A 26,115-nucleotide genomic window follows, 5' to 3' on the forward strand; every position below is an offset into this window, starting at 1 on the left:
AATTACCCATAATTCCAAGTTGTAAAAATAAAATACTCAAAGACATCGTTCTTTTAAGATCTTATGAGTGTATTTTTTTTTCAACCGTTAAATGAACTATACATATTTATTAACATAGTAATTAAAAGTACCACTGTCGTTTAAACGTCTCACCATGATCTTGAAATCTGGAATGTGTTGGGGTATAAATACGGTCCGGTCACTATGATCCGAATCAGATGTATGTAGCGGGAATTTATTTTTTTGCCCTATTACGTCTGCAATAAGTGTTCTTAACGGGGCTCCTAAATATATGCAGTTTTTGCCTTCCATATTTATGCCATTATGCATAAGTGAATCAAAAGATGGAAAGTTTTAAACCTTTTATAATCCATAAAAAAAGTGACAATCTCAATGAGACTTGATTCAAAAAGCGGGGCCTAAATCAAAGCTTTTTATTCCGCCTTTAAGTAGATAAGTAAACCGTGAGAATGTAAGTAATAAAAAAAAAATCCCAGCCCTCATAGTTGTTACTGTGTCGCTGTGCAGCTATTAACACGGAGGAGCTGTTTGAACAGTAGGACGGAGAGGGAGCTAGAGACTCCTCTCCTGCTCCAGCTGCCATCCTACTCCTGCTGCTCCTCCTCCTCCACCAGAACCACTTCTCTTTCTCATCACATCCAGAGGTAAATAAGCTACATCCGAGAGCAACATTCTATTTTCCGACTCGTTTTTTTCACCCTCCTTTATGTGTTGCTTGGTGGCCAGACCCGGCAGACAAACGTGGAGTGGGGGGGTGAACATTAACAGAATTGTCCAAAGGGGGGGTATAATTCTGATTTGTGATGGGGTCTTTGCTGCTTTGTACCCCTGCCTGCCTCCTTAGCGTCGGGTCGGGGTTACGCTTCCTTTAGGCAAGTCCGAGGTCCACTTTGGGAAGGTAGAGACCCACCAACGAAGGCCGTAGTTATCGTGAGTTGGACGTTGTAACCGGTGTGGGATAAAATAGCGAAGATTAATAATGAAACCGCGGCTAAGCGGCTTTGATGCGCACTCGATGAGCTACTCCTAGCCAGCTAGCATACATTAGCTACATCTCCAGTTGTTGCTAGCCGGCTAACCGCCAGTTGATTTCGCTCACTTTCTCAAACGGTCAGTGCTCTTGACTTGTAACATTTGCCTCAAAAGACACAAATGTTGTAATAAAAACATGAACGCTTGATATCTAGATAAGCTAATGTCGCTGTTGTGGTTTTTGGGGCACTCAGGGAATCTTGACACGACAACAAAAGAGAGAAAATGAGATATAACTAGCTAACAGATTAAAGGTTTATCACAGCCGCTTGTGCTTACAGTTTGAGTAGAGGTTGTGCTGGTAAAATAAATATAGAAACTCTGTAAAGTAAGTGCTTTTTTTAATTTTTGGTTGGAGGTTTAGGAACGCACACAAGCAGATTTATGCAAACTTTTTTTTGACCACTAATTGGATCATTACCCGCATCTCCGGTCAGTGAAGAGCCACTATTCTTCATGGTCGATCAACAAATACAGGATATATTTAGGGCGAATGCAAATAGGATCATAGGACAATGTGCTTATTTTGAATTAAATCTTCAATCAATACCTGATAAGGTGCTTTCTATGCTTGCTGTGGGGCCTGAAATATCAATTACAGTGACACTACACCTTGGTAATAATCAGATATTTTTTTTTGTTGTTGTTGTACTATTTAACTAGATCATATTATTATTATTATTATTAATAATAAAAAGCAAAGGAACAGTGTTGCATTTTGTAGAGGATGAATTTTCAATTGCCACCTTTCTGTCTTTGCAGCTCTTTTGGAGATGTGACGATTAGGAAGAGATTGGTGACACTGAGCTGCCTGTGCATTGACACGACCTCTTGACCTCATCTTCAGCATGAATGGTGATATGCCTCATGTTCCCATCACTACTCTTGCTGGAATTGCTAGCCTAACTGACTGTAAGTGCAACATTGTTCCTTCTAAATGCTCCATGCACGCTCTAACCAGAGATATATTTATGAGGGGATGACGCTGAAGAATGCATAGCTGGAAATATAAGATGCTAAATAGTAGCTGAAGCTCATCAGAGCCTAGGATTTTATTGCAGACAGATGTTGAAGATAGACGATGTACTGATGAAGTCTGGATCAAATTGATAAAAAGACACATTTATACTTGCAGATATTTTTGTTTTCCTATTTACCCTGACATGATGATTAGTTGAAAATTATTGTTTATTGAAATAATACATGTAAAATGTGTTATAAGCTTTTAAAATCATATTAAATATATACATTTAGATAAATTATATATATAATTAAAAGGGGATAACATACATATATTCTGTGATCTGATGTTTTTTTTGTCATGCTGCTAAAAGAAAGAATGTAAAGCTGAATTTTCTTTCTTACTTATTATTCATTGGTGTTCTTACATATGTTGCTTCTGTAATTTATATTTTTTCTTCTTTTTTTGCACATACCATGGCAACAAATTGAACATAATTTATGTTGTAGTTTAATAAAAAAACAAAAAACAGTGCCTTATGATGTTATATAAGGCTTATGATGCAGGGCTGTGGACAGTCTTTTCAGATGGAATCTATTGCCCAGCATTTAGGCTTTTTAACAAAACTACCAACAAAACTAATCATGAAACTTACCTTTCATCTATTTAAAGTCAGAGTAAAAAAAATTAATGATCGTATATTAGGGCTGGGTATTTTCTCCAAAGTCCTGAATCGATTCGATTTTGACTCATACAGTTCTAAATCGATTAATTTTGATTTGATCTATTTTTACAATAATGAAAGCGGTTCAACTGTGTTTCAAATACTCATGTATTTTATTTTTTCCTGTCACATTAAACACAAAGTGCAAACAAAACTGTCTGAAAAGTGCAAACTTGTTTGTGAAAAGTGAAAAAGTGAAGCATCATGCATGAGCTGCATTAACTTCACTGCACAAACCATATTTGCAGCGTTGTCTGTAACAACGACGGGGTTTTTGCTGGCCAGCCCCCATGTGTTAATGTATTCAGTCAACCTATTGGCTATATTTGCAGCTGTCTGGCTTGAAGTAATCTTGAGTGCATCTTTCCTGCTCATTTGAATGTGGACGTCACGTAGGTCACTATAAAACTAATCAATCTCATTCCCTAGACATCGATTTTGCAAAAATGTAAAGGAATTGATTCAAAATTGATTACCGTAATATTTGCAATATAAGCCGCGACTTTTTCCCCATTTTTCGATCTTGCGGCTTATATAACAATGCGGCTTATCTATGGACTTTTACAGCTAACAGCCACTATGGGAAATACCTAAATCTATGGATTTTACCATCCGCCATGTTGACGTCACATTTGCTTCAACACACAAGTACGGTAGCCACACGCTCGGGAATGCGGAGGTCCTCCGAAAGCAGACTTCTACCGCGAGTGGTACGAGACATAACAACAACGAGAAAGACAGACATTGCGAGCGCAAGATAGTTTGTGTTTAACATAAAAAACCTGCAGCTTATAGTCCGGTGCAGCTTGTATATGTACAAATCATGCAATTTAGCTTCTGCGGCTTCTATTCAGGCGCTTCTTATAGTCCGAAAATTACGGTAAATTGTTTTTTTTACCCAGCCATAGCGTATATAGACCAACATGCTGATAATATTGTGCATCCCTCCTTTTAAAGCAGGGATGCACAATATTATCAGCATGTTATCGGCACTAGCTGGTATTGGCCTTAAAATAAAAGAGGACATTAGTTATTTTACCAATATATATATATCAATACATATATATTAGCCAAAATTCCAATGTTTGTAAGATTGGAAATGTAAAAGTAAGGCAAAAGCAGACTCTTATAATTACCGTATTTTCACGACCATAAGGCGCACCGTACTAAAAGGCGCACTCTCAGTTATGTGTCCCATTTCTGTATTTAACACACACATAAGGCGCACCGGACTATAGGGCGCGTTTTTTATATACAGGTACATGTCCTCTACTACCTTTAAATAGCTCTACTGCGTATTTAAAAATACAGCGGGGGCAAAACTGAGTATGACTGTGCTTTATTCATGTATTTATTACAAAGTATTAATCAATGGAAACATTGGTACAATTTAGTATCATGGCCAGGCAAGAGAGTTATTTAATTATTATTTTTATTTCGAAAATAATGTTGTAATATTATGAGAATACAATTGTAAAATTGCAAGATAAAAGTCATAATATTAGGAGAATAAAGTTGAAAAATAGCGAGAATGAAGTCATACCACAACCCGTTTCAGAAAGAAAGATTCGAGCTAAGACCAGCATATGACCGCCGACCAGCAGCACCGAACAATTTGATGCTGGTGTGCTAAAAGATTTCCTTATTTTTCAAACTGATGCCAAAGTATAACTTTACATGATGCTCCACATTCCTCATTTTAGGGAAGAAAGTGTTTATTGTAAGAGTTGATGTAAAATACAACTTTATTCTCTTAATATTAGCACTTTATTCTCGTAACGTTACTTTATTCTCGTAATATAAGGACTTTATTCTCGTAATGTTACGTTATCCTTGTAATGTTACGACTTTATTCTCGTAATTTTATGACTTTATTCCCATAATATTACGACTTTATTCTCGAAATAAGAAAAAAAATCTCTAGCCTGGCCCTAATACTCCGTCATATATAATGGTTTTTTCAAACAGTACTATGAAAATGTTTTGTCACGTCAATAGAAAACCAGCTGACCAGCATGACTTTGCCAGAATCCCCTGAGTTGACAATATAATATTCTACAAACTTCATTTTTGAGTTTCAATCGTTAAAAACGGCTTAGGTTATTATAGGACTCAGACTGACCTAGAAATGACATAATGGTCTAAAGCAGAATCTTCTGAACCTAAGAGATGCCCTGAAATTACATTAAAATCTCCAGAAATCACTGACGTTAATCATCGCTTTGATCTCATTTCTAAGTGGAATGTAATTACAGTTCTTATGAGTGGACGCATTTCCTACCCAGATCTTAAAAGAAAGGTTTGTTTGATGACTTCTTCCTCTATTTTTCCTTTCATTTATGCTTTAGTGTTGAACCAGCTGCCTTTGCCCTCCCCTCTTCCGGCCACCACTGCTAAGAGCCTGCTTTACAATGGAAGGATCTCCGACGAGGTCAGCAGCTTGTTGGTGTGTCGAGACGAGAATCTGGTGACTCAGCTGGCCCATAGCCTTAACCAGGTCTCCACTGAACATATGTAAGCACTGTTCCTCTTATTATAAGACACAGAAACCATTAAAATAGATATTCTAATTAAGTTTGCTAAGCCTTTCTGGCTAATAATTTGCTTTTTAAAAGAATAACGCAGGCAAAACAGGTGTTAGTATTGTCATCAGTGGTAGTTTATACAGTCAAAAGTGGTTGTTATTGTTATAAGTGAATTGATCACATAAAAGACTCAGCTTTATTAGACTCACTACCTCTTGTGTATCCGAATTGGATATTGTAAGGTGTGAAAAACAGTCACTGTCTTTAAATGACATGCTGTGATCTCTATTTATTTTTCAGAGAGCTAAAGGACAACCTGGGAAATGATGAACCTGAGGGTGACATGCCAATACTTCTCCAAACTTTGCTGTCCAGGAACCCCAGGATCTTCAGGGACAAAAGTATGCTAACTCAATATTAGGTTAAATAAGGCATAACAAACATATTTTTACTTCCATACACGTCTTTAGTAGGGGTGATAATAACAGGGGCTGGATGGTGAATGTTGCCAAAAAACAGAAACATCCATATAATAAGTAGGCGGAAAGTGTTTACAGAAAAGCTTTCTAATGAAAGGAAATGGCTACAATAACACTGTTACTAGGAGTTGTATAAAAGAAGTGATGTTGGCAAAAACCAGATAGATAGTACTCACAATCTTTATTAGTTATACTGTAGCTATAGAGTTTAACCATTGTTTGTGTAAAGCTGTGATTTAGCTCCACACACTGCAAGCAAAATCTTTTGAATCTTTGAATTCTTTGAATCTATGACTTTATTTTCAACTAAGTTCCTCATTCTTTTTTTTTTTTGCTTCAAGTTCCACCTGCAGAAAAAAAAACATAAAGTGCAATTTTTAGATGATTTTGTCACTTTAGCTTTGAATTCGTGTTTGTGCATGGTTGTTTGTCCTGCTAACATTTTTAGAGGGAGTGGAGTGCTTGCCTGAACATATAAAAATTTCTATGAATTATAGTTTTCTTAAATATTATATAAAGCTGAATTTTTTGTTATTGCATTTAAAAACAACGTTATTTAGCAAATGTATTTAGGTTTCCAGTAAATCTTCAGGGCTGGTGAATTAGGTTTAGCTAAAGTATCACATATTCTAACCTTCTGTTTTTTATTTTTATTTTTTAGGTGTATTACAGCAACCATTAATACAGCAGTACAAGATTTCTCAGAACCAAGTGCATGGAAGTCCAGCATCAAACTATCAGCAAAGCCCCTCTGGGTAAAGATCTGTTACCTTACAGTCAGATGATGAAGAGGCAGAGACCCCAGCGATTTTGCTAAGATTACTCTTCCTCTTTCACAGATGCTTTACGTCCCCACAGTGTGGCTCAGCTTCTCAGTTTGTACCCCAGCAGAACAGTCCTATACCTAGCCCCTACACCCCCCAGAGTCCTGCAGACTACATTCAGTACAATCCACCCAGTTACTCTCATCAGACTCAACAAGGTGAGTACAAAGTGTAAGCAATGGACAAATAACAACCTTATTTTGTTAAGTTCTAACCTGCTGTCTGTTAGAACATTCCTAATATATACGATGTATGTATCTCTGCAGCTTACCAGCCGGTTTCATTGTTTAAAAACCTGTTCAGGAAGCTTTAAAAGTGTCGCTTTTCCTGAAGATTATTTGCATGATAAGTTACACTAGAGTCACTTTGAAAAAGAAAGTAAACAAACTGAAACATTCGGCCATAACCTGAAAAAAAAACAAGATTCTCATAGTTTCCATTGTAACTTTCCATTACTTACCTCATAACAAGTAGGCCTCTTTAGGTAGGTGTGCTAACACCTGGTATTAAAGTCCGTCTTGCAGATTATCATGTAAACATGCCAACTTTCATTTGAGCAACACAAGACATCAATGGATCTACTTTCTGTTAGATGACTAACAAATTCACTTATCTGAACAGCATTGTTTCCACGAGAGTTACATGTTTTACTAATATACTTGTAAACTCTTAATTGGCTTAATTCTTTGGCCTTAAATATCCATTATGGATAAAGCTAGGACTTTAAATATGGAGTAAATTGGTGCTTTTAAATATAGCGCAGGATGTAGTTAGACATTCCCAGATTACATGTAGGGGTTGTCTGCGTGAAGCTGCCTCAGCCCATTTAAAACCGATTTTGGTGACAAGTCCAAACACAACCAAAGAGGACATTCATTCTTCCGAGAGAGAAAAATATATGTGATATATCTTCCGTACTTATTGTATTTTATGTTACTGAAATCATATTAAGTTGGTCAGGTAAGAATTAAAGTAGGGATGCACGATATTGGGATTTTGGCCGATATCCGATATGCCGATATTTTAAAACTCATGTAGCCGATAACCGATATCGATACTGATGTTAAAGCTGGACAAAAATAAGTAGTCATTGAAAATAGCAGTTTTGTTATCCATTTCTGACACTATGAAAAATAATATACTCAAACATATTTTCATATGCTGATATCAAATTGATTTTTAAAAACGCGGTATCGATCTATTTTACTTTCAAAATCTCGTGAAATGTCATCGTTCTGTTACAAACTCTCGTGATATTTTGCAAATTCTTGTGAGATTTTGTTAGTAAAATAGATCGATACCGCGTCAATATATCAACATATAAAAATATGGCAAAATTTCGTGAATTTTCGGGGGATTTCGTAGCATAACGATGACATATAGCAATATTTAATTACTAAAAGAGATTGATATGGTGTTTTTAAATTGCAATATATCAGCATATGAAGATATTGTGATATTTTAATGTATCAATATTTTTTACCTCGTCTTTAGAAGTTTTTAAGTCTGTAAAAAAAAAAGTTTTTGAGGAAGAAGAAGAAGTAGTATTTTCTATTTTTTTTTAGACTTTAGAAACTCAGAAGCTGATCAAATATCGGGTTAAATATCGGTGGGGTGGCCGATGTCCAGTTTTAAGGCCGATACAGGCCGATACCGATAGGGGGCCGATTATATCGTGCATCCCTAAATTAAAGACCAACAGAAGGCATTTTTTTTTTTAATGTTGATGCTGGTTATTTTGACATCAGTCTAACTGATCCATGATATGTTGTCGATTTTTGGGGGCTGATTCTTGAAGCCAATAGTACACCCGTCCCCGTCCATTTACGTGGTATGAATGCCACAATAATTTGATTGACCTCTAGTATAGTGTTGCCTCTTGAAATGATTCAACTGAACTTTGCCGTCATTAGATATTGTAAACTCGTCAGTGGTAAGAAAAAGAGCAGAAACACATCATGCATTGGCAGGATAAAAACTTTTTTTTTTCCTCTATCTTCTTCAGTTGTCGGTGGTGTGAGAACAATTCTTGACAACAAAGTCTCTGAACAGCTGTCAAGTAATCCATCTAACCATAATACGAAAGCCGGTTTGGATGAAGAGTACATAAACGTGGCTCAGAGACTGGGAAATGAGGTAATGCAGAAATTCCGGTTTGTTTTGTAGAGGTTATAAGCACAGTTATGGTTAAAACTAACCACAAACATTTTGTGTTTCTGCAGGAGAATGACTCTTCCATAAAAGCCGCCGTATTCTCTGTTTGTGAAGAGAGTCCAAAAAGTATGCTCCTTAGTTTCTAGTAACAGTTCATTAAAAATAGCTGAAACTGTCATTATTTGATGCGTCGTTGTACTACTATTTGTTTCTGCAGAGCCCAGGCCTTCTCTCATCATGCAGTCACCATCACTTGATGTGCCACAGGCTGCAGCACCTGACCTGCTCCTTAACACTGCCGACCGTAGAAAGAGGCAGCGAGAAAGGAGCAAAGAAGAAAACGAGAACATGGACAAAAATGTCTTCTATGACATAGTTAGCTCTCCATCTAAGGACTCTGCCAGATTGACTTTAAAACTGTCTCGAGTGAAGATCCCAGACATGGGCCGCTCTGAAGAACTCCTCCCAACCTCACCTATGGACGGAGATCATGAAACGGTTGTTCTAAACAATGATATTCAGTCATCAAGTTCTCCTCAAGATTTTTCGCACAAGTCAGAGGTTAACGAGGAAGCAAACTGTCAACAAGTTGCTGCACAGCCAAACACCAAGGAGACCGGAGTCATCAGTGGAATTGTGTTTGATGACTCTGAGATTGAAGCACTTGCTGAGATTGAAAGAATGGAATCAGCCAATGAGAAAGAGCGATGCTCTAAGGAGGTCCAAGATAAAGGTGAGATTCACCTTTTCAAATGCATATATACCTTGATTTCTTTTTCACTCTTATCCCGTTACAACCTCTGAGCTCTATGTTAATATTGGGGAATGGTTAAAACTTAATTTCAATTAATTGTAATATATTTTAGTATTCCCCATAGTCGCACTGACTACATACTGTCAAATATATGAAGATATTTAAATGGAATACAAACCCAAAGCTATTTCCTACAGACAGCTCAACAATTTGTAAAATGTGTTTGTTTTAAAAAAAAGTTAGCTGTGTGTCTGAGTAGCTAACAAAGCTTAATATGCTTACAATTAACTTGTTTTTTTATTTAGCCCTGCATCAGCTGGTTTTAAAATCCAACTTTTTATGAAAAGGTTCTAGATTTTTTTCTATCATCACTCTTTTAGTGGAAGGTGAGTGCTTTGTGGCTCAACGTTGAAATTCAAAGGCAGTATTTGGTTGAGGCGTACATTGATGTTCCATCCAAAGCCGATACTGACCAACATCCCACCCATCCTCTGACTCAGGGGTTTGTTTGCATGTCTCTATGTGTAATTATGTGGCACCAAAGCAGCAACCTTAAAAGTACCATCACTCAGGAATCTGACTTTTTCATGTAAAAATGTATTTTGCCTCATTTGAAATATGCGAGACAGTGAAGGTTTTTTTTTTCTCTTTTTTTTCTTTTTATGGGCTTTTGGTTCAAACCAAAAAAAAAACCACAAGGGTGCACTCTCCACTGAGCATGGTTTTGGTCATTCTCCTTGATTTACGTTATTCATGGAAGGGTACTGATAGAAGCCCACCTTGCTCTCACCACGAGTCCAACAATCAGGGACTCCACTAAACTGGAGCCGTTCAGTGTTGCTGCTTGTGCAACATTTTAGCTTTTTTGTGTAAGAAACAGGATACTGTGGTACAGAAAACTCTAGAAAACTGTTAATAAAATAAGGCACAAGCAAAAAATCTAGCAACTTTTTCCAGTGTTGAGACCTTGGTGAGAACTGATAGCACCGGTTGTCTTCAGCAAGCAGTGAGCAAGCAAGTGCCTCCCTCTTCAAAAACATTGACAGGAAGTCAGACACATCAGCAGCAACCTGTCTCTGCAGTCAGAGAGTCTCCTCTGTTTCCCCATTAAAATTGAGTCACAAATATGCAAAGTTTTCACAGATCGATTGAATTAAAAAGTGGGATTTGAATATTATATTAAACGTCACTTTTTTTCTTTGAAACATGCACTGGAATAGATCCCTCCCTGCAATTTATTCATACACAGCATCATCAGCTGTGTGTGCCTCCATTAACTCTCTTTAATTTAATAACATTACAAGATTCATTTGTTTAATTTTGATTCAGATTAATATATTATTGAATACTAGAAATTATTTGCTAGAGTTCATCTGTTGTTAAACATGTAGAGAGCTTTTAATCACTTCTCTCTGTCTTCAACTGACAATTTTCGCAACACAATGATAAGCCCAAAAGAATAATGCTTAACAGCCGCTGCAAACTGATTAGAGATGTGAATGTCTGTGTTAAACTATAAGCAATAGTTAATTCAAGCCTCACTTTCCTCAATACAAACAGTAAAGTTGATGTTAGCGTAGCTCATATAAAGTTCCTAATTTAAAATTAATCATTTTAGAGCATGTTGCTACTGCTGTCAGAACACATTCATTACTGTGTTAATCTAAGTCGATGAATAATGACTTCACTTAACCAATTTTTAACTCTTTACGAGTACGATTAGTCTGAAGATGCTTTGCTAACCTTACCAGCTGCAACTAGGTATAAAGCAGTTCTGACTCAGGAGGCATGATTACCTAAAGATTAGCCAATTTTCCCGCAGTTTACATTCTCAGGTTGGTTCTATGAATGGGTAATTAATTGCGTTTGAAATAAAATCGCAATTTAACAAAAAACTATTTTCAAATTGCAGAGGCACTGATTTTTAATCACACGATAATTAACAAGAGTAAGACACAAAATGTCTTCCTCCGGCCCTTTAAGTTTGTAATTAAATACTTGAAGTTGGTTTGTCGGCATACAGAAAGGTAAAGAGAGTTGTAGAAATAAACAGTTTCTCACACAATGGTTATAGTAAAGTCCTGCAACAATGGAGTCTGGGCAAGCAAGCTTTCAAAAACCGAAAGCCTGGTGTGAAACATCTACAAGCTTGGAGTTACTGCAAAGGAAAATCATAATAAAATTTCAATTTATTAAAAAATAATGCAATTTAGATTTTTGGCAAAATTGTTCAGCCCCAGTTGGTTCCAACCTCAAAGTGACAAAAGTGGACTAAATTGCACAGAAACAGGCATCTAGGAGTGAGCCTGCAAGCACATTAAAAGCAAGTCACAAGCGCAGAGAAGGAGAACTGAAGGTATTGAATCTCTGAGCATAGAATGTATAAAATGTTCATGGAGATCAGTTTACATGCATTGTTTGAAATAAAACTGCTCTTATGATTATTTATTAGGGAGGTGCACTTTTGGTAGAATTCTGTCTTCATTTAAAACTGAAATTAAAGAAATAATGCATGATTTTAAATACTTTTTATTAACTTTTCCTTTAAGTTACATTAGTATTTAAATTTAGTTTTTAAGTTTTCAGTTTTAAATTTATGACATAAAAGCAGTACAAATACCTTAGATTAGCATTGCACTAACACTGATTTTCTCTTTTACCTTAAAGAAATTCAACCGCTTTTAGGAAGGTACATAGCGGGCTTGTTCACCCAGTCATTGTCTTTGCTTAACCAGAACCTTAATTACTTGTGAGAAAAAAAATGAAGGACACAACAAAAAAAATTATTTACCTTTTCACAACTTGAACAATGCTATTCTGTCATAAATCACAAATCAGTTATTTATCCCTGTGTTGCTACAAACAGATCATCCAATGTTGACATTTAGATTTAGGAATTCTCTTTTAATATCAAAGTCGTAGGGAAGTCATATTTAAAGTTAAAATCATTCTGGCTTAAACATGTATATAAATGTATTCTTTATCAGACGATATTGTCCCAAATGTTAGAAAATTTCTATATCTAATAAATATCCTGTCTTAAAATCTGTATTTTTTCCCCGTTATTTTATGCTGCCCAGTTAGTTATACGTCAGCTTGTACACCTAAATTCGGCCAATCATATATCAACGGTCATCTGTCAATCATTTATTTTTCGGTCATAGCATCTTGATTCGTATGTCGCAGCTAATATACGCAACGGTTGAAATAAGAAATAAGAATCACTTACTTTACCATTGAGTTCCGTCCCAGTGTTCACAGGAATAGACGTCTGTGTCTTTGGCAGGCGTAGAGCTAACAGAACTGGCAGCGTTGTCAGGCAAGGGCTAAAACATGTACGGCTGTAAGCCTTCTACACCGAACAAGGCTTTTGCCGCCCTGGTGTCCTCTTTCTCAACAACATAGTCCCTGCTTTCCTCCTCTAAATAAAAAATGTGTGACAGAAGAGACTCATCCATGAACTCCGACACAAAACTCTCCTCCTCTTGCATGTTTCCGCTGTTCAACGCGTTCCTTGACAGTGTCATTTCTAAGTCACCAATTCAGTGCTACTTGGTCCCAATGTAATTACCTATTGGGAACCTACTAGCACTAAGTTGCTAACGGGTTAGCAAGATGCTTCCGACAAACCGGCAACAATCAAACTTGCTTGTGAACCTTCCGCCACAACAATCCCGCCCCCTTGATAAACAACCAATCACATTCACTTTATTCACTCGTGTAAAGTCGGGCACCACTCGGGAGAATTCTGAACTGCAACCGTTAGAACAGCCACTTCCCTACGACTTTAAGATGTGTCTCTGATTCTTGATGATCCTAATCAGCTTACTAGCAGCAGCAGAAAATGAGAGCTAAACCCAACATTTACAGAAAGATTATTTAACACCACCTGGTGATAGTAAAGTGATCAGGATTAGAAGTATTTGTGACTTGAGTGGAAAATAGCTCAGCTCTAGGCACAGCTCTATGTAATTAAGGACCACAAAAGATAATTTCAAAATAAACGTTGAAGTAACTCTGTAGTGCTAATCTAAAGTTATTGTCCTGCTTATATGTTAAGCAGTAAAGCGGTGTTTGGTTAGCACCAGTTTTTTGGCAGTTTAGCTAATTTGCTACAGTGCATAGAACTGCTATAGCAATGTACCTTTTATTGGGATTAAGGTGATCTGCTTAAATAAAAACTAGACTGAACTTTCATGCCTATATTCAACACTTGAAACCATTCAAAACACACCATCCCTGGGGATATACATGGTAGTGTGGATGTCTTGCTTTGGGGAAGCTTTTCCTCATTTGGACATGGAAAGTAGTCAGGGAAAATGTTTAGAGCTAAATGCATGAAATCTTTTTAGTAAATTTGCAATTTACTTTAAAAGTCGTGTGGCTGGGAAGTTCACCTTCTGCAGCATATTGGTGTGTTATTACTGTCTAGTTCACAAGTCTTCCCTAGAGCCTCAACAATGGCTCTAAAAGACTTGGTTCAAATGTAGGATTGGGAAAAAAATAAATTAATCGATTTTGAATTGATTCCTTTAAATTTTTTTCAGAATCGATGTCTAGGGAATGAGATCGATTCATTTTTTAGTGACCGATGTTCACATTCAAATAAGCAGGAAAGATGCACTCAAGATTACTTCAAGCCAGACAGCTGCAAAAATACCGAATAGGTTGACTGAAGACATTAACAAATGGGGGCTGACCAGAAAACACCCTGTAGTTGCAAATATGGTTTGTGCATTGAAACTAATGCAGCTCATGGATGTCTGCTGTGTCATGTCTGCTTGCTCGAGTGAGGCTTCGCTTTTTCACTTTTCACAAACAAGTTTGCACTTTTGAGACAGTTTTGTTCACATCTTATGTTTAAACTGTCTGATTTACAAGTTTGCACTTTGTGTTTAATGTAACAGGTGTTTAATGTGACAGGAAAAAAGAAAAATACATCAGTATTTTGAAACACAGTTGAACCACTCTCATTATTGTAAAAAAACAAATTGAATCGAAATTAATCATTTTAGAACTGTATGAATCAAAATCGAATCGATTCCGGACTTTGGCAAAAATACCCAGCCCTGTTGAAATGTATTAAACAAGATGTTTTAAAATCTAAATTTGATTTAAGTCATGATAGCTTAGCTGTTTTTTAGGTGTTCACTGTCAAACAGATTTCTTACGCTAGGTGTAAAAGCAAGCAATGTTGTGTATAGGAGTCATGTTACTTCTTAATTCAAAAGTACTTTGCTAATAACGGATTTTGTTTAGCATGATTAAAGGCATAAATTGATTTTAGAGTGGTAAAGGTTACTGACCTCTACTCAGAAACATTTCTTAACATCAGTTAGACATTTACCTTTCATTTTTCATTTACCACTTTCTTTTATGGGTCCTTGGCTGGTCCTTGGGTGGTCCTTGGCTGGTTCTTGGCTTGTACTCTACAATTCTTTTTTAAACATCAATCTTTGTACTAAAATATTCTGTCATGATTTGTGGTCATTTAGATCTAATGAGAAGCATCATCTCCTGGTCAGACCCGTAGTTCAATGAAAGGGTGTTGTCAGATTAAAAAAAATACACACCCAGGCGAAGGCCATTTGACTGGGAAGGGTGATTTTGAATGGCTGATACTGTACAACAAAGTTTTTGGTTATAATGTAGCACTAAGGTTCACTGAGTTTAAGTACTTTTTCTTCTTTGCAGACAAGCCTCTAAAAAAACGGAAACAAGACACATACCCTCAGGAACCTGGCATTGAGACAAACGAAGGACCATCTGTACATTTGGGTAGCCCTGTCAGCAAACTGACACCCAAGAAGTCGAGTGCTGCGAGTAATGGTGCCGGTCGGCCTGCCTTGATGGTCAGTATTGATCTGAAGCAAGCTGGGAGAGTAATAGGTCAGCCAGTAGTTGTCTTGGAACAGCAGCCGTTGTGTAAAGATCACTTACGTCGCCTTAAGACAAGTGCAGATCCTGAAAACCGACCTGGGATCATCAAAAAGCTTCCTGACACTTCCCAGATTTCTGGTTGTGATGGACGTACAGAAAGTAGTAAACAGAAGCAGGAAAACATGCGTGAATCAAAACGCAATCAAAATAGTAAACCTGGCAGTGATAGGGGACACTCAGAGGACAGATGTGTAGCGTGGCTAACACATGACATACATTCAGATTTGTCCCCCAAAGATGAAACAAACAACAACAGCCACCGATCCCAAATAAACAAAGCCGAAACGCCAAAATCCATAAGCAAGGTGGAACGCAACTCACGATATGAAGAAGAGAAAGGCAGGAGCAAAGAAAAGGATAAGGACAGGGATAGACAGAGAGAAAAAGATGGAGACAAAGAAAAGCTCAGTGATCGAGAACAATCCAGCGAAAGAGACAAAAATGAAGACAAGGACCAGGACAGAGTCACAGACAAACTTCGAGACAAAGCCAGAGACCGAGTAAAAAGCAGAGAAAAAGACAAATCCATTGAGATGGACAAGTATGAAGACAGAGATCAGGAGAGAGTCAAAGAAAAACTTCGAGAAAAAGCCAGAGATAGAGAAAAAAACAGAGAAAGAGACAAATCCATTGAGATGGACAAAGTTGAAGACAAGGGTCAGGACAGAGTAAAAGGCAAATTTCGAGACAAAGTCAGAGATCTAGAAAAACCCAGAGAAAAAGATAAACCCTTCGAGATTGACAGAGATGAAGACAAAGATCAGGTCAGAGTCAAAGGCAAACTTCGAGACAAAGTCAAAGACCTAGAAAAATCCAGAGAAAAAGACAAATCCACAGATGTGGACAGAGACGAAGACAAAGATCAGGAAAGAGTCAAAGGCAAACTTCGAGACAAAGTCAAAGATCGAGAAAAACCAAGAGAAAAAGACAAACCCACAGATATGGACGGAGATAAAGACAAAGACCAGGACAGAGTCAAAGGCAAACTTCGAGACAAAGTCAGAGATCGAGAAAAACCCAATGAAAAAGACAAACCCACAGATATTGACAGAGATGAAAACAAAGATCAGGAGAGAGTGAAAGGCAAACTTAGTGGTAGAGACAAATGTAGAGATGGAGAAAACCAAAAAGAAAGAGAAAAATCCAGGGCAGAGGAAAAGTCAAGAGAAAGACGCAGTGATGAGGACAAAAACCTGGAGAGACTCAAAAGCAAAGTCAGAGATAGAGACAAAGATGGAGAAAAGGTCAGGGGAAGAGACAAATCCATAGATTTGGATAAAGATGAGGACGATGGAGAGGGAGTCAAAGACAAAGTTCGAGATAAAGACAAAATCAGAGACAAAGGAAGAAAACGAGAAAGAGACAAACTCAGAGAAAGGGATAAAGAGGAAGGAAAAGATCAAGACAGAGTCAGAGACAAGTTTAGAGATAAAGAAAAATCCAGGGGAAGAGACAAATCCACAGAGATGGACAAAGATGAAGACAAAGACCTTGAAAGAGTTAAAGACAAGGTTAAAGAAAGGGACAAAATCAAAGACAGAGAAAAACTCAGAGGAGGAGAAAAAGGTCAGTCAGAGAAAGGCAGACACATGGATGAAAACTTTGACATTAACAGCGAACAAGACAAAGATGTTAAGAGAGACAGAGATAAAGACAAAGAAAAAGGTAAAGAAAAGAACAGAGAGAAAGACAGAGACAGGAACAAAAAGCACAAGATGGCGTCAGAAGGCAAAGCTAACAGAAACCCAGCGGAGGAGCAAACTAAATCTGACAGCCCTAAACTGAAGCAAGATGAAGGCAGAAAATCAGCTGAGCTCACAGATCGGCAAAGGACTTCCTCTTCCAGCCTGCAGACCACCCCAAACAAAGAGCAGCGAACAAGTGGGGACAGCAGCACAAGCCAACCTGCAAGCAAACGGCAAGGCTCTGAGAGAAAAGCCATTGATTTGCCACCGTACCTGCTGGGTGGCAATTCAGGAAGTCTCAAGAACTTTGTGATTCCTAAACTGAAACGAGATGGAAAAGACGGAGCAGATAAAGATCTCAGGCTCAAAAGCAAACTGATAGATACCTGGAGTGAACCATTGGTGCGGTTAGAGAGAGTTTCTCTGGTTGAGAACTTGAACAAAAGAACTAAACCAGTCGTTGTGGTCAAGAAACTCAGCATAGAGGATGTAAAACGGATCATGAAGGAAACCAAGAATGCACACAGATCCAGACAGTGGTCCTCCTATGACTCTTCGGACAGAGGTAAGAGCCATATTTGATTTGGTCTGTCTTAACTGGAGATCTAAACAACTTACTATTAAAGGGGTCATAGAATGATTATATAGGGTATTTGGTGCTGGTCCTTAAGGTCTCTGAAAAGGGCGTGTAACATTGGTTGGGCTGAAAATGGCATATTTGCTGTTCTATGAGCCCTAATGCGAGCCTGGTTAAAAGCCCTAGAATGAAATGATAGGTTTTCTTCCTTACTGGCCCCCAGCCCTCGTCCTCCCGCTGAGGACGGGTGTCTCATGCCTCTCTGCTGAGGTCTGGTCCAGTCAGCGGCCCAGAAGTCGACACTTCATATCTCCTCCCAAAAAAAAAGTGTCCTCCTTTTCAGAAACCCAAATCTGGTCACCCTAGATATACTAGCATTGCTACCAATAGCTTAAAGGAATAGTACACCCAAAACATGATTAGCCTTCATTTTCTACTCACCCCCATGCTGAACAACACTCTGGAGTACTTTTTTGATATCTCAAATGCATCTGGAGATCTGGGAGGCTTCTTGCTGTGTGCTGACATTCAAATAATGGAGGTCCATAAAAGTCCACAAAAAGTGTCGATATTCCTCCATACTGCTCGTCCAATGTATTGCAAGTGTCCTGAGTGGGTAGCGTCCATAATTTACTCGAAACGAAGTCATTTAGAATGTTTTTAGAGCATAAGCAGTAGTGTAAAAGTAGTGTCAAAGTAGTGTCAAAGCGCGCGCATGCGAGTTCACGACTCTACGGAAACCGCGGCAGACCAAACCAGATGAAAGTACTCCAGAGTGTTGTTCAGCATGGGGGTGAGTAGAAAATGAAGGCTAATCATGTTTTGGGTGTACTATTCCTTTAAGCCGGCCGTACACTGTGCGATTTTCGTGGCAATTTTCCAGTCGCGCGAGAATCGACGACTTTCAGCTGGATCGTGCGTCGTGTAGTGTTCAGGGGGTTACCACCCGATCAGGAATCGTGAGGTCGTGGGCAAATCACTCAGTGGGCATGCTCAAAAAAGGATTCTTCTTCTTCCTCTCACATGTAAACACAGCTGCATGGCAGGGATGCAATGACTAAAAATGGAACTCTGTCTCTAAAATTGACAGACCATACTAACCGCAATTTCTCAGCCATGTTTTTGTCTAAATATGTTGTCGCCTTTTATTATTAGGGCTTTCAGCACAAAATTTCAAAAATTGCCAAGGCAGCGCGTTTCACTTCAGTGAGCCTCATATTCCCCATCTATTTGTTTGTCAGAGCAGCTCCATCTCACTGCGGAGCTGAGTCCGACGTGGTTTTTGGATGAAGATGAGGACAAAGATGGAGAGGGAGTCACACTGTATGACTAAACCGCAGGGTTGAGTCGTACAATGTGATCAGTAGCTGTGCGCAAAGATTGAAAAAAATCGTGTATTCCCGGCTTTAGCAACAAAATAATAGTTACAGCTTGCGGTTGTGATTACCTTACGGTTGGAACAGCCCCTCGTTTCAGTAAAAGAAGTTTAGCAAATCCTGTTTGAACTGTTCAAGATTTTGAAATCTGTCTTCAGTAAAATGCTTAGAGCAAATGAACAGCTGAGCATCAAACTTTGCAGGGATCTCCTGATTGACAAATATAATCCATGCCTCTCGAGTCTTCGGATCCTTGGGATGACTGAAAACTTTCCCCTTTCTGGTTCTGTCTCATTTTCAATAGAGAAACTACCTGCTTTGTAATTCTTGCAGAAGTAAACCCAACTGTAAGCTAAACTGGTGTCATACATCTACCTCTATTCATGTTCTTGGGCCAATGAACCAGTGGGCTGGTCTGTATGTAAACTTCGGGGTGTGACAAAAGTACAGGCAAGAACCAAATAAGGCACCATCCCCGAGTTGACGTCAACTTGGTGCTTCGTTTGGATTCTCCCATTTTATAGTGGATGTTTAGAATTGTGAGATTTGCAGAAAAAGGAGGTCTTGATGGGGTTTGAACTTCTCTGTACGTCCATTTCACCCACTGAACTATCGTTATTCATCTATGAGGATGGAAACTCAGTTTTGCATTCTATGACCCCTTTAAGTAATGGTTTATGAAATTCAAATTTACTCCATCCAATTAAAACATTTGCTTAGGGAATTGCTTGAAAACAGGAAAAACAAATTTTACATGTCAGAAATTGTAAGTGCGGTATGGGAAATAACGTTATTTTTTTTTACCTTAATACCTAAATCTCCCGGTGGTATTAATCCTTTTGGTTTTAGCTGTATTTCTGACTGTTGAGATGGCCATGGAAGAACGTTGATTTTTGTCTCTTGGGGAACCATTTCTGTGTTCTTATTATCCTGCCAATAGACCAATACTTGAGTCATTTTAATTTGTCTACCAAAGGCCTCCAGATTTTTACTGAAGATCACTTATATTTATGCGTGCAAGATGCCATATGCTCCAAGGAGGTTCACAGAGCCGAAAAGTTAAACAGACCCAAAGCTTTACAGATTCTCTACCGTGCTTAGTGAGCATGAGATGCTTTTCAACATACTGATGATTTGTTACCAGAATAGCTAACGCATTCTCATAGTGAGTGTGACTTAGTTTAATCCCCTTGTGGAGCTAATAGGAGAACTGAACATTTTAAATCCTTCTGTCTTTGCCTAAGAAATACCCTTAAAACACCTGGAATGTAGATCCCATCTAACAGTTGTTGTGCAGAACAACAGAATGACATACTTTATTCAAAGATAAACAGAGTTTACACAGCTACTAAGGGTGATTTTATGATTTGGACGATTTGAGATCAAGCTGATCAGCCATCAATTTTTGACAACAATTAAAAAGCAGCAAGATGCTGCTGAATGAAGCCTATTGTTGTTGGGGCAATTATTTTGTATGAATGTAAATATAATCCATCCTGTTTACAGAGAGAGCAAATAAGCGAAGGCACAGCATGATCAGTAAGAGATCCAAATATGCTGAGGTGGATTCAGATAACGAGGAGGTGGAAGAGGATGATGATGAGGAGTCTGAGTCTGAGGATGAGTGTGAGTATTAAATCCTAAACCCCTTTTTTTTCTCCAGCAATGTTTACTTTTGATCACTGCTGCACTTTAAGAAAATGGAAATATCATCATAGCTGTGCAAAATGAAATTTCGTTTTACATACACTCTGTGTATACAAAATGACAATAAATGTTGTCTAAGTCTAAATGTCAGCTCAAACATTCCTACAGAGCCATGTTTAACCTGCAGCATGGTGCCCACCTTTGATGAATAACACAACAGGAATGTTGGCCCGTTTCAAATTAAACAAAAGCTTTACAGGGATTCCATTTTAATCACCGTCTCTGTTTGTGTTTTAGCTCCAAGAAAAAAGAAAAAGAAAAGCCACGACAAAGCTTGGAAGATGGAAGAGAGGAAAGGTTCTAGGGATCACAAACGAAGTGGAAGTTTTCATAACTCTCGGCGGGGTTCAAGTGGCCGTCAACGGGACTGGAGCAGCAATGATGATTCAGATGAACACTCGCCTCCACCGAGCCTGAATGATGGTGAGACTTTTCTGTCACCAGCCAGCATAAGACCATTAATCTTTTTACACCTTTCTTGAAAACCTGTGCTCGAAAACATGGCAAAACTAAAAGATAATATGAAAGAGTTCTCCTACCTTTGCTTTGATTCAGCAGTTAGCTGAGCAGCCATAAAACTCTGGATTCATACAGCACTCTTAATATCAAAGTTGGAAAATAAATGTAAAGGTGAATGAAAAAGAAATACAGAGGCCTTATCATTACTATCCCAGAAAGCGTTGGGATAAATGCAATACATTTATGAAACACAGTGGACATTATCCCCTTTTCTTAAGTGTCACATTATTCACCCTGGCATGAACATTCCATTCAAGTCAATGTTTGTTGTTATAAAAAAGTCTAGTAAAAACAGACATATCCATCTTGCCACTTGAAGAGTTTATTACTTACCAAATAAAGTGAATTTGTGAGCAAGTTTGGCTCAGTTTGCCAATTATGTGTTTAGATATCACCATTTTTCATAAGCTCATATTTTTACTTTGCTTACCTTTGGAAGCAATTTCATCAACATGTACTTAAATCATTGCATATCAACTTAATGACACTTAGACTTAATGTTTAAGTTGCTGGGGCGTGCAGGTGGCGCAGTGGTTAGGGCGCACGACCAATGCACAGAGGCCTTAGTCCTCGATGGGCCGACCCGGGTTTGAGTAGTCTCATACCCCCTTTCCTGTTGGCCTACTGTCGAAAAAACGTGCCACTAGTGCTGTGAAAACTCCCCCCAAAAAATGTTTTAATTGCTCAAGACCCACATTTTATTTTATTCTGTTTTTCCAAAAGTTTATTCTACACCTCGGGTTGCATCAAATAACAGGGTTTCTGCGGGTCATTAAAAAATCATTAAAAGTCATTAAGTTATTATTTTTTAAATTAAAAAAAATTCATAAATGTGTTTATTGTGGCATTTAAAATGCTTTATTGTTATAAAAACAATTTGTCAGACATATTATATCACGACATATTTGTGTGGAACCGCTGATATCAAAGCTGTATGTTCAGAAAAGAAGCTTGAGTCGGAGAAAAAGCTAGAGAATGGGGGGAAAAAGCAAATTTCAACAGAAGTGGTTGGAAAATGAGGAATTCGGGACATGGCTGCAGCCTGTCGACAGGTACCTGTTGGTGGCATTAAAATAATTTGAAGGAGCATTAAAAGAGCTTTAAAAAGCAATAAATTTGAGTTATTCATTCCTGTCTAAACCCTGAATAAGGAAAACATGCTGTTGTTATATAGTTGAATAATTACTATAGCTCTGCAGGAGGTTTCTTCCTGTTAGAGGGGAGTTCTCCTCTTCACTGTTGCTACGCGGATTCTCAGCATGAGGAATTGCTGCAAAGTCAACCACACAATTCAAGCGACTGTCTGCTGCTGCTACATGCTCAACTAGGAGGGGACATTCTGCAAACTCAGTGAAAGTTGAGAATCCCCCCCAGAAAAATCATGGGTGCAGAAGGGATGTGTTGTGGCATAACAAATGTCTTCCGTTAAACAAACACCTGCATACCTCTTTTTTTTTTTATTTGTCTGAATCAACTTTTATTACGATTGGTCTTTACATTTCAATTTGTTTATTGGTGTCTACAGTCTATCTCAGTGAAATGCCAAAGTTAAAGAGAGAGTTTTTGTCATGTGGCTCATGTATTTCTTTTTTTTTATTTTAGTTGCCCGAAAAATGAAAAAACAGAAAAGCAGAACGGCGTACGATTCCAAGATGACAACAGAGGGTATCAGATTTATTACTTTTCTGGCTGATTTATACTTATTTTATTGCGAAAAACAATGATGCGTTGCTGTTAACTACATTTTTCTTCATTATCTTGCAGAAAAAATGGACTCATCTGCTTATAGGAGGTTTGTAACCAACGTGGACAACATTCTGGAGAGCCTTGAGGATGTAGACCTCACTGCTGCAGGTAAGCAGAACGTGTTGCACTGATTTCAAGCTAGGAATTGCTTTTTAAAAGTGTGGAGTTGAGAAATGTTTTTCTTTTTCAATTTCACAAACAGATGATGATGAGATACCTCAAGAGCTGTTGCTTGGAAAGCAGCAATTAAACGAGCTTTGCAGCGATTCTACCAAGATTAAAGCCATGGGAATCTTTAGCAAGGTAAAAAAGAATCTGTTGCTGTAGCGATGCTTAGGAATTTGTAAAAATTGTATAAAAAACAAAAATCACTGCTAACGGAGTTGTCTTGCTCCACAGTTTTCTTCCAGTAAACTGGTGAAAATTCTGAATATATTGGAGAAAAACATTCAGGACAGTGTCACCCTTTCCACTTTAATGAGTCAAGTAAGTACCATAAAAAAAATAAAAAAAAACACAGACAAGGTCATTTATGTAAAAGTTGCTAATATTTTGCCTAATGACTGATTGCATGATACATTTCTAGGACAATGATTCAATGGATGAGGAACGGCTGTGGCGTGACCTCATCATGGAGCGGGTGACCAAGTCTGCAGATTCCTGTTTGACTGCGCTTAACATAATGACGTCCCCACACATGCCCAAGGCTGTTTATATAGAGGATGTGATCGAGAGGGTGTTGCAATTTACCAAGTTCCACCTACAGAACACTTTGTACCCTCAGTATGACCGTTCATACCGAGCAGGTCAGCAGCAACATTATTTTTCTGACTCACAATGTCGCTGCTTTGCCAAATAACAGTGCAGGTCTTCATGTTTACATCAGACAAGCTTTGAAACTATAATAGCTATAATAAATCCAAATGCAGTTATTATGGGAACCTTTTTATTTATTTATTCATGTTATTAGAACTTTTAGCACAGGGCTCCAGTTATAAACAATCCGTAGAAACCTCGATATACATGTTGCACTTTGTTTAAGCTGTCAGTTATTAAGTAATGCCTCACAAATTCCCACATAATCCAACTGTTGTTTATAATGTGTCTTTTTTCTGTCTATTTCTACCCTGTTTACCGTTGTCATCCAGGTGCCTCGCACACTTCAAAGTCCAAGAAACCAAAATCCTCTGCCCACAAACAGAAAGTGGTCACGGTGCTCTACAACAAAGTTTGTGATATTATCAGCTTCATCTCAGAGCTCCTTGAAATCCAGCTGCTCACTGACACCACCATTCTCCAGGTGTGATTTGGAGTCTTCCCCTCTATCACCTCACAACCATGTCCCAATGTCACCTTTCTTTTATTCCTGATTGCTTTCTCTTTCCCGATGTTTTAGGTGTCAAGCCTTGGAATTACGCCTTTTTTTGTCGAGAATGTCAGTGAACTGCAGTTATGCGCCATTTCTGTGGTGACAGCAGTAAGTTGACTCCTGCATGCTCTCTGTTTGAATACATCTGCTATAAATCCGTTTGTTTTAAGTTTGAAAACTCCAATCTGGGCTGCAGGATTTCACTTTAATAACTGTCTGCAGGTTTTCTCTCGCTATGAGAAGCACAGGCAGCTCATCCTTGAAGAGATTTTCACGTCCCTCGCCAGACTTCCCACAAGTAAACGTGGTCTCAGGAACTTTAGGTACCTGCTTTATTGTCCAGATGAAAAAATCTAAACCAAATTAAGATGCCTCTGTGTGGCTTTTTAAGCTGGGATTCAATAAGGCGTTAATGTTTTTAGGTTAAACAGCAGCGATTCAGACGGACCTGCACTGTACATCCAGATGGTCTCGGCTCTGGTTCTTCAGCTCATTCAGTGTGTGGTTAACCTTCCATCGGAGAAGGAGACGGACGAGGAACCTAAAAAGAAGGTACGCTGTTTTATCGGCCTTCTTTTTCTGTTTCAAAGAATTTGATTCAAGAATTATTTCACATACTGTTTATTTTTTCTCCCCCCAGGTTGATAAAGATGTCCTCATTACCAACTCTTATGAAACTGCCATGAGGACAGCTCAAAACTTTCTCTCTGTATTTCTCAAAAAGTAAGCCATCATTTCTGCTTTGACTCTTAAAATCATCTTCCTGCTTCTAACTTCCTTTTTCCGCTCCCAGACATTGGTTGTTCATTCAACAGGTTTCAATATTCATTTCCAAACTATTTGAGCCCCTTAAACCTTACCCTGTTATATACCCTGTCGGCATGTAGGTTTAGATCAAAGAATATTCTTATAAACCTTCAGCAAAAACTTCTATTTCTTGACGCCATTAACTTCTCAGGAAATGAATCACCTTCTTTTTCGGCTTCACAATAACTCAGTGTATTCCATTAAATTTTGAAACTGTCACATGAAAAAATGCAAAAAGTCTCAAGGGGTTTAGAATACTTTTGCTTGACACATTGATGCTTCAGAAAAATGTAACGATCAAATACTTTTTCTATCAGATGTGGCAGTAAACAGGGAGAAGACGACTACAGGCCTCTGTTTGAGAACTTTGTACATGACCTGCTGTCAGCCGTCAACAAGCCTGAGTGGCCTGCAGCCGAACTGCTGCTCAGTTTACTGGGTAGACTGCTGGTGAGTACCCCAAAATCACTCCAGGCCATCACATCGATTATCTGCCTGATTGTATGTTATTTTTAATATTCTGTCACTTTCCATTGTGTTTCCCACTCTAGGTTCACCAGTTCAGTAATAAGCAGACAGAAATGGCGCTCAGGGTGGCGTCCCTCGACTACCTCGGCACTGTTGCCTCCAGCCTGCGTAAAGACTCTCTCTCTTCCAAGATGGACCAAAGAACCATCAATCGCATCCTTAAAGAGGTGGGGCACACCTTCAACAGAATGAAACAGACAACATAAACTGTTTCAGCTTGCTTATGGTGCATTTATGTCCTTATAGACTCCTGGTAGTGATGAGATACTGCAGCTCCAAAAGGCTCTGCTGGATTTCCTCGATGAAAACATTGATGCAGATCCTGCTTTATTGGTGAGTTTTTAAGGATTCAGGCATACAGATAATCCTCTGTATCATACAGGAATC

The 26,115-nt window shown here is 38.3% G+C and overlaps 1 protein-coding gene across 4 annotated transcripts in view; it reads left to right on the forward strand.

Annotated features, from left to right (window-relative positions):
• The first annotated feature begins 543 nt into the window (after positions 1-543).
• The window catches only part of LOC119781547 (nipped-B-like protein B), a 38,339-nt gene continuing 12,767 nt past the window's right edge, over positions 544-26,115 (forward strand). The window contains exons 1-25 of one of the 4 annotated variants that reach the window (XM_038282051.1): positions 544-665; positions 1,816-1,965; positions 5,087-5,252; positions 5,564-5,664; positions 6,404-6,497; positions 6,582-6,724; positions 8,572-8,702; positions 8,789-8,846; positions 8,938-9,453; positions 15,169-17,664; positions 20,559-20,678; positions 20,997-21,182; positions 22,881-22,943; positions 23,043-23,132; positions 23,227-23,327; positions 23,424-23,510; positions 23,611-23,830; positions 24,173-24,324; positions 24,421-24,501; positions 24,616-24,716; positions 24,816-24,945; positions 25,034-25,116; positions 25,518-25,650; positions 25,752-25,895; positions 25,975-26,061. In XM_038282051.1, the coding sequence (XP_038137979.1) occupies positions 1,902-1,965; positions 5,087-5,252; positions 5,564-5,664; positions 6,404-6,497; positions 6,582-6,724; positions 8,572-8,702; positions 8,789-8,846; positions 8,938-9,453; positions 15,169-17,664; positions 20,559-20,678; positions 20,997-21,182; positions 22,881-22,943; positions 23,043-23,132; positions 23,227-23,327; positions 23,424-23,510; positions 23,611-23,830; positions 24,173-24,324; positions 24,421-24,501; positions 24,616-24,716; positions 24,816-24,945; positions 25,034-25,116; positions 25,518-25,650; positions 25,752-25,895; positions 25,975-26,061 (5,547 nt within the window). In that variant the 5' untranslated portion in view covers positions 544-665; positions 1,816-1,901. Of the gene's footprint in view, positions 666-692; positions 952-992; positions 1,132-1,205; positions 1,670-1,815; positions 1,966-5,086; positions 5,253-5,563; positions 5,665-6,403; positions 6,498-6,581; positions 6,725-8,571; positions 8,703-8,788; positions 8,847-8,937; positions 9,454-15,168; positions 17,665-20,558; positions 20,679-20,996; positions 21,183-22,880; positions 22,944-23,042; positions 23,133-23,226; positions 23,328-23,423; positions 23,511-23,610; positions 23,831-24,172; positions 24,325-24,420; positions 24,502-24,615; positions 24,717-24,815; positions 24,946-25,033; positions 25,117-25,517; positions 25,651-25,751; positions 25,896-25,974; positions 26,062-26,115 lie in introns of those variants that run through there. The other 3 variants (XM_038282049.1, XM_038282050.1, XM_038282048.1) reach the window with 3 other exon arrangements.

Source organism: Cyprinodon tularosa, unplaced genomic scaffold, assembly GCF_016077235.1.
Source record: "Cyprinodon tularosa strain WSP-4 unplaced genomic scaffold, ASM1607723v1 ctg179, whole genome shotgun sequence".
Taxonomy (NCBI): Eukaryota; Metazoa; Chordata; class Actinopteri; order Cyprinodontiformes; family Cyprinodontidae; genus Cyprinodon; species Cyprinodon tularosa.